Source organism: Loxodonta africana, chromosome 20, assembly GCF_030014295.1.
Source record: "Loxodonta africana isolate mLoxAfr1 chromosome 20, mLoxAfr1.hap2, whole genome shotgun sequence".
In the NCBI taxonomy this organism is placed as follows: domain Eukaryota; kingdom Metazoa; phylum Chordata; class Mammalia; order Proboscidea; family Elephantidae; genus Loxodonta; species Loxodonta africana.
In genome coordinates this window covers 37,199,990-37,212,608 of record NC_087361.1, presented here as the reverse complement: position 1 = coordinate 37,212,608, position 12,619 = coordinate 37,199,990, and the positions used below count along the sequence as shown (strand labels likewise).

General features: G+C 36.8%; 1 protein-coding gene across 1 annotated transcript in view; it reads left to right on the top strand.

Annotated features, from left to right (window-relative positions):
- SAMSN1 (SAM domain, SH3 domain and nuclear localization signals 1) overlaps positions 1-12,619 on the top strand; it is a 59,982-nt gene that overhangs the window by 21,384 nt on the left and 25,979 nt on the right. Inside the window, exons 2-3 of the mRNA XM_010590359.3 lie at positions 3,950-4,021; positions 9,554-9,685. Coding sequence (XP_010588661.1) covers positions 3,950-4,021; positions 9,554-9,685 — 204 coding nt within the window. The remainder of the gene's footprint in view (positions 1-3,949; positions 4,022-9,553; positions 9,686-12,619) is intronic.

The window sequence follows — 12,619 nt, the reverse complement described above, 5'->3', positions numbered from 1 at the left end:
GGATTTTCATTGGCTAATTTTTGGAAGTAGCTCATCAGGCCTCTTTTCCTATTGTACCTTATTCTGAAAGCTCCACTGAAACCTGTTTACTATGGGTGAAACTTCTGGTATTTGAGACACCAGTGGCATTATAGCAAACATATTGTGAACTGCCAAAGAATAAAGAAATAAGTCTTAGAAAAAATATAACCAGAACATTCCTTAGAAGCCAGGATAGCAAGACTTAGATTAGCTTACCTTGGACATGTCATCCGGAGAGCTGAACAGCTAGAAAAGGACGTCATGTTTGGAAAAGTAGAGACCCAACAAAAATGATAGAAACCCTCCGTGAGATGCATTGACAGAATAGCCATATAAAAGAACCCAAATATACCAGCAGTCTTGAAGATAGTGCAGGACTAGGAAACATTGTGTTCTGTTATACATAAGGTTGTCATGAGTCAGTGCCAACTCCATGTCAGTTACCAACAACATAATCTGGAGATCATTCCATAGCAGTATAAAGAGTTATATTTCAATTTTTTACAGTTGCATACATTTCTATTGTTTGTATTTGCCATATTTTTTCAATCACTCACCTCTTGAAGAACATCGAGGTTTACAGTTTTTTATTTTTTTTTTGCTAATATAAAGGTGCTACAATGAATGTGTGTTGGTAAATCATTTCATATCCAAGTATATTTCTAGTATACAAAAACCCGTTGCTGTCAAGTCGATTCCAACTTACAGCAAACCTATAAGACAGAGTAGAACTGCCCCACAGGGTTTCCAAGGAATGGCTGGTGGATTCGAACTGCTGACCTTGTGGTTAGCAGTTGAATGCTTAACCACTGTGCCACCAGGGCTCCATCTCTAGTATACATATCTACAAATGTGATTTCTGGGTCAAAGAGCATATACATATATAATTTTGCTAGATACTATCAAATTTGCCTCTGCAGATACTGTGCCATTTTACATCTGTAACTGCATAAGGAAAGACTATAGTTTTTTTTTTTTTTATAGCTAAAGATCCTCATTGAGATGGATTGACAGTGGCCACAACAATGGGCTCAAGCATAGCAATGATTGTGAGGATGGCGCAGGACCAAGCAGTGTTCATTCTATTGTACATAGGGTGGCTAGGAGTCAGAACTGACTCGATGGCACCTGACAACAACAAAGACAAACTATGATCTAACATCGACATAAAGAATTATCTTAAAAATGAATTACATTTTTCTTTAAGCTACTCTTTCCATTGGTAGCTATTTGTTTACATAATAGCTTTGTCTTGATAGGAGCTTCTGTCATGAATTAATATTTGGTAAATCTAATCTATAAGCAGCCTTGGTGGAACAGTGGTTAAGTGCTCGGCTGCTAACTGAAATATCAGCAGTTCGAACCCACCGGTTGCTCCGAGGGAGAAAGATGTAGCAGCCTGCTTCCATAAAGATTGACAGCCTTGGAAAGCATATGGGGCAGTTCTACTCTGTCCTACAGGGTCGCTATGAGTCGGAGTCAATTCCACAGCACTGGGTTTGGTTTTTGGGTTTTAATCTATTACGGTCATACAATGCAAGATTATTGATATTCAAACACATTTTCATTTCTTAAGGACTGTGACCTAGGAGATATGCTGTACTTCCACATGATTCGTCTTTTCATTAGAAAGCTTGCAAGAGTAGAAATTATGAATTTGTTAATTGTTCAGACCTCATGGTACACATTAGCCCTTTTTCATCATAAGCCATAACCTATGCATTTTGAAAGCATCTCAGAAAGTCGCTTTTAGACTAGAGAACAACACAATTAAAAAAAAAAAAAAGTCTTTTTAAATACTTAGTTTTGCCTCTAAAGCATCTCTCAGCATGGATTGATATTATGCTCCTCTGGTTTAGAGCTGTTGAGTGATTAGTAATGAGATGATTGACAAAACCCAAAGTAATAGTCCCGTATCCTTCTTAAAACACTGCTCCTAAATCTGCTTTTTGTTATTGATATAATGGGGGATGAATTAATTTTAAAAGGTGGTGGCTATTGATTACTTAATGGAAGAAGATAGTGTGGAGAGAAACGCTGAAGCGAGCCTATTCCTGCCCTCCTGGGCAATGTGGCCCATTATCCAGTGGTGGAAATCAGACCTTAACCCTTATTAATATTTAATAGGTAGGAGACAGGGTGGGTGTACGATAGAAAATTGCCCCCGACATAGGCTGTAGGAAGGTTTTGAGTATATAGATAGCAGATTTACCTTTGTTCAGATTGTTTATAAGCAGAACAACAACACACTCAAATCCCTTCTGTAATCTCTAAGCCGTGGTGGCCTGGAGAAACTCCTCCTAGGCAAGATGAAGTGATTAATGCTCTGGAAAGTCATTCTAGTTAAGTCAGCACTGCAGGAAGAGACTGTATTTTCCAGTGTGGTTCTGAATTTCAGCTCTTCTCTTCTTCTCCCCTCCAAACTCAAGGGCTTGTTCAGCAGGGGTAGCAAGTCGCAAAAGGCGTTAATTGTGTCTAACACAGCCATCATCCTTGGGGCGGTATCCTGTATCACACTGTCTATCAAGCTAACCCCTTGTCACATGTCAGGATCTTTTTATTTCAGCTCATTTAAAATGGAAACAAGAACTTTAAAGATAGCTGGTGGGAAGACAGGAGTATAAGAGTGCTTGTAAGAACTGGGTGCCTTTGAAGCTGACATGAACTAAAATTGGCTGTGATTTCTGAAAGAAAAATGCAAGGTTTTATAGATTACTGACTCCTGCTCTTAATTTTTCAAATCACCAAGTTATTTTTCAGTACCACCAGCCTATTTTTTTAAATACGATAAGCTTGGAATGAGACACATTTCTTAAGGTAGAACAGATTCTTGGGATTTATGTGTACACAAAGAACATAATATCAGTTATCCACCATCCCAAACAATATAGAAAATTAAATAGGCACTGAGGAAAGAGCAATTTTTTGACTCAGAGACTCTAAAGATTTTTTTAAATGTGTTTAGAAGAATCACTTACTTTGTGGCATATCAGCATGTGTTTGCATTTACCTGACTAAAGTGAGGTGAACAGAATAAAAATTTAGCTTTGCAAGTAAAAAGGATCCGAGGGAACAGTCTTCTTTTAAAGTATCAAGCTTTTCTCAACTTCAGTGCATGATACTGATACAGAGGCCTCATTGTAATTCCATGTTAAACGTGGAAAGATCCCATTTTACTCCCAACCTTAGGCCTCAATGCACGCCTAAGTGCTGCTTTCGATTGTTTGGTAGCTCAGTGTGTACACCATCTCTTTCTGACATCCAGCAGAGTTTCAAGTGATCAAGAGTTAGCAATGGAAATTTATGTGTTCATTTTTGTTTTTCAATACACTTGGTCTTTAAGAGGCATAGTGGTAAACTACTCTCATGCTTGGTTTTTGTTTGTTTCGTTTTTGGTATTGGTTTGTTGGTTGGTTAATTGGTTGATTAGTTGGTTAACACTACATGCCCTTCCTTCGTGGAAGTAAGTTAGTGGTTAGCTTATTCCAAAAGGCTCAGTCTGATGTCACAAAACAATATGTACATAAATTTTTGTATGAGAAATTAACTTGAGCTATAAACTTTCACCTAAAGCACAATTTTTTTTTTTTTTTTTTAAAAAAGAGGCTCTGTTTAGAATCTATAGGTTTTTCAGTTGGCATTCCCAACAGCAAATATAATACTCTAAACTAAAAATTATTTAACAGACATTTTCCAAGGTGGTAAACACTTCACATTAAACTATGAAGATATTTTCTTGACTGCAAAGATTAAATGCTAACAATTGTTACACTTTAAATGCCTTTGGATGTTCCAGAGAGAAAAACTTTTTTAAGGTAATATTTGCAAGAAACTGGTGCTTATTAAATTACAATCAAGAATATTATCAGTTTTAACAATGAAGCCATAAATTCTAAATTTATTTTCCTTTATCTTTCCTTCTTTATAGCGCAGCAGCAGCTTTGGGAATTTTGACCGTTTTCGGAATAATTTCACATCAAAACCAGATGATTCTACTGAGGTTAGTATTTGATTTCATTTTTATGGATGTTATTCAGAGCCCTGGTGGTGCTTGGCTGCTTGCTAATCAAGAGGCCAGCAGTTCAAATCCACCAGTTGCTCTTTGGAAACCCTATGGGGCAGGGGCAGTTCTACCTGTTCTATAAGGTTGCTATGAGTCAGAATTAACTCACCGGCAATGGGCTTGGTCTTGGTTCGGTTTCAAACACTCTATGAAAGAAATTATGACGATAATATCACTTTCACAAACTACAGTAAGAATAACCCACATATTTTCAAATCATGGGCCTTGGATATATTTTTAAGGTAAAAGAACAAACAATTATTTGGTACATAGTTTTTTTTTTTTTTAGTACCATGCTGGACAAGGAGCCCTGGTGGTGCAATGGTTAAGTGCTCAACTGCTAACTGAAAGGTTGACAATTCAAACCCACCCAGCAGCTCTGTAGGGAAAGACTTGGTGATCTGCTTCAGTAAAGATTATAGCCAAGAAAACCCTATGGGTCAATGCTACTGTGTCACCATGGGTTGATGTGGGTCAAAATGGAATAGACAACACCTAACAATAACAGCATGCTGGGCACTAACTAAAACACTATCTAAGAAAACTAGAAGATATTTGGGAAGGGAAAATATGAACTTAAGAAAACAATTCAAAGTAACACAGACAATTCCAACCTTTCTAAGCATTTCCACCAGAAAACAATACATATGACAAATTTTATGTAAGCTATAATCACTTTAAATGAGTAAATGATTAAGTGACTAAACGTATACTTGTTCATGAGCACATATGACTTCTCTCAATTACACTGTTACATGTGCACTGAAATGTCTCATTGGTGACCATTACACATACATATTTGTAAACCATGAACACTTTAAATGTAGCTTAAGAAAATCTCTCCATAAAATTAGGCTTACTTAATAATTAACAATAATGCTAACAATACCTACGTTTTATTGAGCACTCTCTATGAGCAGGTACAATGCTGAACAATTTACCTACCTATAACTTTGGTACTATTATTATTTCCATTTTAGAGTTGCATATGCTTCATTTAGTAAAATTACCCCATAATTACACTGTTAACTAATCACCAAGGCAGAACTCAACCTTTTGTCTGATTCTAAAGTCTGCCATTCTGTTACGCTATCTCATAAACTGGGGCCACCTGTGGTAAGTGATTAACAAAATAGTAGAGAGGAAGGAGGAGTACTGAGAAAATTGAAAATGTATGTTTATCATTGAACCTGATTCAGGAACTCCACAGGTGATACATTCATTTAGATCAACCTGTTTTCAATCTTATGCATTTCTTAATTACTCATTCTACTTACGGCATCTGCATTTTCATAAAGAATTTTTCCTTTTGTTGTATCTAATTTCTCCAAGTACCTTTGGGATTTCTGTGTGTCTACAGCATTTGAAAATATTTTTAATTTAGCAATATATATTCTAGGCAAAAGAAATGGAACAAAATGTAATCTGATGCTACCTTATAAATGTCATCATAGTACATATACATGTGTGTATCCGTTTTCTCTGTCTGTATATTTATATACCAAAAAACCAAACCCATTGCCATCAAGTCGATTCTGACTCAAAATGATCCTATAGGACAGAGTAGAATTGCCCCATAAGGTTTCTAAGGCTTTCAATCTTTATAGAAGCATACTGTCACATCTTTCTCCCAAGGAGCGGCTGGTGGGTTCAAACCAATGACCTTTGGTTAGCAGCCAAGGGCTTAACCTCTGTGCCACTAGGGCTCCTATATATTTATATACACATGTTTATATATAAATTTGTATATAAAAAACAAAAACCAAACCCATTGCTGTTGAGTCAGTTCCAGCTAATAGCGACCCTATAGGACAGAGCAGCACTGCCCCATAGGGCTTCCAAGAAGCAGCTGGTGGATTGGAATTGCCAGTCTTTTGGTTAGCAGCTGAGCTCTTAACCACTGTGCCACCAGGGCTCCATATTTGTATATAGCTATATAATATTATTTTATATTAATATTTATACAATTGTGTACAATAAAATGTATCATAACACAATGTATGTATAGTGAGAGGCTTATCAAATTTTATATTCAGCTTCCATCCTATATAAGCCTTAAACTCTCTCTAACCATTCATAGACATATTCCACTGTTACTTATTTTGTAATTCTAGAGTAGCCTATGAAAGTAGCTCAGGCTCTTTGGGGCACATTGATTATTAATGGTATCCTAGTAATTTGGGAACAAACCTGGTAGTGCTGATAGGTTGCATATTTTTCAGCAATCCAGAATTCCTATATTCAGCAAATATTTATTGACAACCTATTTTACGACAGCATTTCCATTAAGCACTCAGGAAGTGCTGTGGAATTGACAGAAGAAAAACTGTCATGAAGACTGGAAACTAGAGACGGAGAAATATGGTAACAAAAATAAACATAAATACACATCTAAACACACGTGTGAGTCAGGCTATGAAAGAGGACATCATCAAGTGGCAATGACAGAAAACAGTTAGAGTTAAAAAATATTTTGGGGCACTTTCTTTGAAGCTTCCGCAAAGAATGGTAGAAAATGCTGGGATTAAAAATATCTGTGGTATGCTTTTTTGAAGCTTAGATAATAGTTAGGCAGTACAAAAAATAACATTCTTTCTTTTTTATTTTAGTTAGTAAAATAATGTTAAAATGAAGACAGATAAAGTTTAAGTAGAAAGAAAAGGAAAATGTTAACTCTAAAATTTTTAAGTGCTCCCAAGTTTTGTTTTATTCAGGGCTTTTGAATTAAGCAAAGAATCTTCATCTTCATAACCTAGAATATAGAAATTAATAAAGTACAATGAGGGCTTAAATTGGCTGTCCATTCATAATGCTCATAGGTAATTGGGGGTAAGATATGAAACAAAACAAAATATTGATTAATAATGATGTTAACTACATGTTTAAACCTTCCTATTACTCAATTTTACTAAAAAGAAGTTTCCCATCATTTTTTATATTCCCAGAATAACAACAACAAAAATAGGCTGCCCACCTATCAGAAATGATGGGCAGTACTAGACTTGATGACTTCCAAGGGTTCTTTTCTTGAAAAATCAGAGATATCAAGGTTGTATATTCCCAAACATGTCCTAAAAAAAAAAATTTTTTTTCACTGCAAAAATCTTCTTGACATGTTTAATTCATTCAAAAGATATTGAAGGCTGCTTATGTGCCTGGAAGTATTCTGTGGTTGTTAGCTGTTACTGAGTCAATTCTGACTCATGGTGACCCATGTGTGCAGACTAGAACTGCTCCACAGGGTTTCAATGCTGTGACCTTCGGAAGCAGATTGCCAGGAGTACCTTCTGAGGTATCTCTGGGTGGGTTTGAACCTCCAACCTTTTGAATAGTAGTCAAGTGCTTAACTGTTTGCATCATCCAGGGACTCCAGAATTATTCTAGAAACTCTGAATAAACAGAATAGACAAAATCTCTAGTATCATGGGGCATACATCATAGTGGGAAATGTAGACAATATTCAAACAAACAAAACATTATTGAGTAATGTTAAAGTAATGTTAAGTGCCTAGAAGAAGACTACATCAGGATAAATATACATAGTGTATGGGTAAGTGTGTACTGTTTAAAATTGGCTGATCAATCAGAAAAGATCTCTCCAATTACATGACACGTGAGTAGAGACAAGATGAAAGCAGAAAAGTGTTTACGGATATCTAGGGGAAGCCAGCCTTGGTGATGCAATGGTTAACCTCTAGGCTGCTAACTGAAAGGTTGGTGGTTTGAACCCACACAACAGCTCTGCAGGAAAAAGACCTGGTGATCTGCTTCTGTAAAGACTACAGCCAAGAAAACCTTATGGGCAGTTCTACTCTGTCACATGTTGTCACTATGAGTCAGAATGGACTTGATGGCACCCAACAATAGGGGAAGCCAACAGCAAAGGCTAATACAAATCTTGGTGGGAATATGATTGAGAAACAGCAAGACGACTACTGTGGCAATAAAATAGCATAGAGTTTTTCAAACTTTTAGCGACCATCAGGATCACTTGGAGATTGTTAACACACAGATTGAATCTAGGTGGAAGGAGCCGTGACTGGTGCAGCCTTTAAGAGCTTGGCTGCTAACCCAAAGGTTGGCAGTTCAAACCCACCACCTGTTCCTTGAAAGAAAGGTGCAGCAGTCTGCTTCTGTAAAGATTACGGCCTTCGAAACCCTAGGAGGCAGTTCTACTCTGTCCTATAGGTCCCTATGGGTCAGAATCAACTTGATGGCAAAGGGCTTTTTTTTTTTTTTTGTCCGCAGGTGATGCCTATGTTGCTGGTTTGGGGACTGCATTTTGCTCACTGCTAGAGTGAGCAAGGGAGGCCTGATAAGTAGCTAGGGGTGATGTGGAGAGACTATTTTAGTTCATATGCGCTTTCAAAAACCAAAAACCAAACCCGTTGCCGTCAAGTCAATTCCAACTTATAGTGACCCTATAGGACAGAGTAGAACTGCTCCATAGGGTTTCCAAGGAGTGCCTGGTGGATTCAAATTGCTGACCTTTTGGTTAGCAGCCATAGCACTTAACCAGTACACCACCAGAATTTTCATATAGGCTTTATATTCCATAATATGTATTACCTTATAATATATATTAGATTAATTGCATCAAATCATCTTTTTTCTGTTATAGAGACACGTGGGCTATGAACACTTGGTTTTTTCCAACGTTAGATGGGAAATCATCAGTTTAACAAGGCAAAAGTAGCCCAAATAAAAAATTTGATGAGTTCAGTATGTGAATTACATGAAAATTTCTGTGTTAATGGCTTGAAGAAGTTTGTATTTACTACTGCTTGAGATAGTGAGAAATTTGCTAAGGCGAAAAAAAATTGCAGCCTCTCTGTGGATTTAATTAAGTCCAAAACTTCTTAAAAATAACCATGACCGTGTCCATTTCTATAAGAAGCAAAAGGATATTTTAACTCCCATTGAGCACAGATTGATGCTATGGCCATTTCTAAAGTCTGCAATAAAATATACCCCAACTATATGGAGCCTGGCGGGGGTGGGGGGCACAGTGCTTAAGAGCTCAGTTGCTAACCAAAAGGTTGGCGTTCGAATCCACCAGCTGCTCCTTGGAAACTCTATGGGGCAGTTCTACTCCACCCTATAGGGTCTCTCTGAGTAAGAATCAACTTGAAGGCCACAGGTTTGGCCTGGTTTTGGTTATATGGACATAACCACTCACACACCTAATTGGTATTTAATTTTATTTTGACCAACAAAAAAAAGAACTGATTTTTCTACACAGATCTAAAAATAGTCAAAATTCTATAAAAATAGTGCAGATGTGCAACTTAGGTTCGAGTTTGTAACACAGGTAAATGGGCCTGGACCACTTTGAAAATACATTCCGTGTCCCAGTCATTTGGCATAAGGTATAGAAAGTCCACAAACTCGAAATCTTTTCTCCAACAGTGTTATTATGAAATCTTTTTATTGGTTATTATTTTGTCTTTTCTAAACAATTCTAACTAGGTGTATGATGGTGAACCCATACATGAAAATGGAGAACAAAATAAAAGTCTGGGTAAAAAAATGAGAGCTATTTCCTGGACCATGAAGAAAAAAATGGGTAAAAAATACATAAAAGCCCTTTCTGAGGACAAGGTAAGTGCGTTCTCTTAATCACTTATATTTTTCTATTAGAAATTTCTTAAAATGTTGAATAGGTTCTTCTTCTAGACATAGAAGCAGTTAATGTTTCACAAGGTACTTAAGCATTTATTTTGTTCCTTATCCATTATGCCAATAAGTTCGGTGGAAGAAAGTATTGTAACTTCCATTTTAATGGAAGAAACTGAGGCTCAGAATAATCACGCAGTTTGTATGTGAAGAATAGCATTTCACACATGTTGTAGCATGTATCAGAACTTCAGTCCTTTTGATTGCCAAAAAATGTTCCATTGAATGGGTATATTGCATTTTATTTGTCCATTCATCAGTTATGGGCATTTGGCTTGTTCCACTTTTTGGCTCTTATGGACAACACTACTTGTAAATATTTGTGTACAAGCTTTTGTGTGGATATACGTTTCCTGGGTTTTTATTTCTCTTGGGTATATGGTAAACTCTGTGTTTAATATTTTGAGAAACTAGCAAACTTTTTCTAAGAAGATGCATTGCTTCTTATTCACACTAGCAATGTATGAGGGTTCTAATCTCTCCATATCTTTGTCAACACTTTTTATTGTCCGTCGTTTGATTCTAGCCACCTTAGTGGGTCTGAAGTGGAATTTCATTGTGGTTTTTATTTGCATTTCCCTAATGACTAATGACGTTTAGAATATTTTCATGGGTTTATTGACCATTTTTGTATCTTTTTTAAAATACCTATTTGCATCATTTCCCCATTTTTAATTGAGTTATTTAACTTTTTATTGTTGAGTTTCTTTTTTTTTTAATGTATTCTGAATGCAAGTCTCTTATCAGATGTATCATTTGCAAATATTTTCTCCATTTTTGTGGGTTGTCTTTTCACTTTCCTGATGGTATCGTTTGTAGCACAAAAGGTTCAAATTTTGATGCAGTCCAATTTATCTATTTTTGTTGTTGTTGCTTGTGCTTTTGGTGTCTTACCTAAGAAATCAATGCCTAGCCTAAGGTTATGCAGATTTACTCCTATGTTTTTTTCTTTTAAGAGTTTTATAGTTTTAGCTTAAATTTTGTGTATGGTCCATTTGAGTTAATTTTTTTATACGGTGTGTGTTGAGTCCAACTTCATTCTTTTGCATGTGGAAATATATCTGTAAGTTTATATATAATGTTTCCAACCCACAAAGACAAATAAAGATTGGATTTATAAAGACACTGATAATAAACGGCAATAATAACGAAAACTAAAAAAAAAAAGAAATATTTGACTTATATCAGAACTGACTTATGACGGTGTCATCAGAACAGAACCCCACTGTAAGTCAGGGAATACCTATATATACCAAACTGCAAACTGAAACCTTGATTCTCTACATTTCTGCATATATATATATATATATATAGTACAATAAACAAGACCATCATAATCCTACATGTTGAAACAAACAAGAAAAAAAACCCTAAGAACCATTCTAAATGATTTTGTTCTCTTACTTTTCACGGCAATTCATGTCAGCATATCACATTGGTTCTAACTCCAAAGCTTATCTAAAGCCTCTTCTCCATTTAAACTGCTCCTGCTTTATACATAGTCACCAACCTTTCTTGCCTGGATTGCCATAATAATCTAATTGGTTTCCTGTCTTCCACTCTTAGTCTCATAAAATCCATTCTCCACATGGAAGTTAGAGAGACCTAGAAAAGTGAAAATCAGACAACATCACTGCCCTGTTAAAAACTTCGCAATGCTTTCACAATGCACTCCATTACTATGATACATTCGTTCTGGTCCTCTGAGAAGCAGACCCCAAGATAAAGATTTATTGAGGAAAATTCCTGTGAAAAATAAAAGGGAGGAAGAGAGACGGACAGGGAGTGCTTTCAGGCTGTAATTCAGGTCTGACGTCTGTGAAAAGAGATGGGAAAGGAAGAAGGGTTGGGAAAGGAAGAAGGGTTGGGAAAAGAGGGTCTCAGGCTGCAACACCATTCTGAGAAAGCTTTGGCCGGGTTGATGGAAAGCCCTTGAGCCAAAATTCTCATTTACTCCAGTCTCAGGTCCTTCCAAAATGGCTTGAATGGATCCTGACTGTATCAGTCATTGCCTGGGAGCATGGCCTTAGGGCAAATTCCGTGGTGAGTCTAGAGAGGCACTTGGTGTGGTTGTCAGTCACATAGAGTCCCTGCAGCAAAAGATCTCTGTGACACATGTTCGTGACCACCTCATGTGGTCTATAACACTCTTCGTGATCTGGCTCCAATCTACATTTCTGAACTCCTATCCTAACACTTCTCTCCCACACAACACCAGTGGCATTGGGATTGTAGCTTTTGCCCGTACAACTCAAGCTAATTCTAAATTTAATTCTTCTTTACTTGCTGTTCCTTTTGCTTGGATGACTCTGCCATCAAATCTTTACATAAATTACGTTTTTTATTATTCACGTGAAGAAGTTAGAACAATTACCTTATTTAAGAGATCTTTGGAAGCTACCCCATCTAAATCAGCCAGCCTTCCCCAACCCTAATGCTAGTAGCCAATTTGTGTCACATCACCAATTTTATATTTTTCATAGCATATGTATCAAAATGAACACGCACATACACACATAGCCTAATATTTTAGGTTGTACCTCATTAGAGCAGGGAGCCTGTCGTCTTGTTTACTACGGCATCTGTAAAACCCAAATACCAAACCCATTGCTGTCCAGCCGATTCAGGCTCATAGCAACCCTATAGGACAGAGTATAACCTACCCATAAGGCTTCCAAGGAGTGGCTGCTGGATTCGAACTGCCGACATTTTGGTTAGCAGCCGAGCTCTTAACCACTGTGCCACGAGAGAATCTGTAGTGCCCAAAAAAGTGCCTGGTACATAGAAGGTATTCTATAAACTTGTGTTGAATAACAGATAAAGCACAGATGTCAATAAGTCTACTGTCTCTGATTAAGA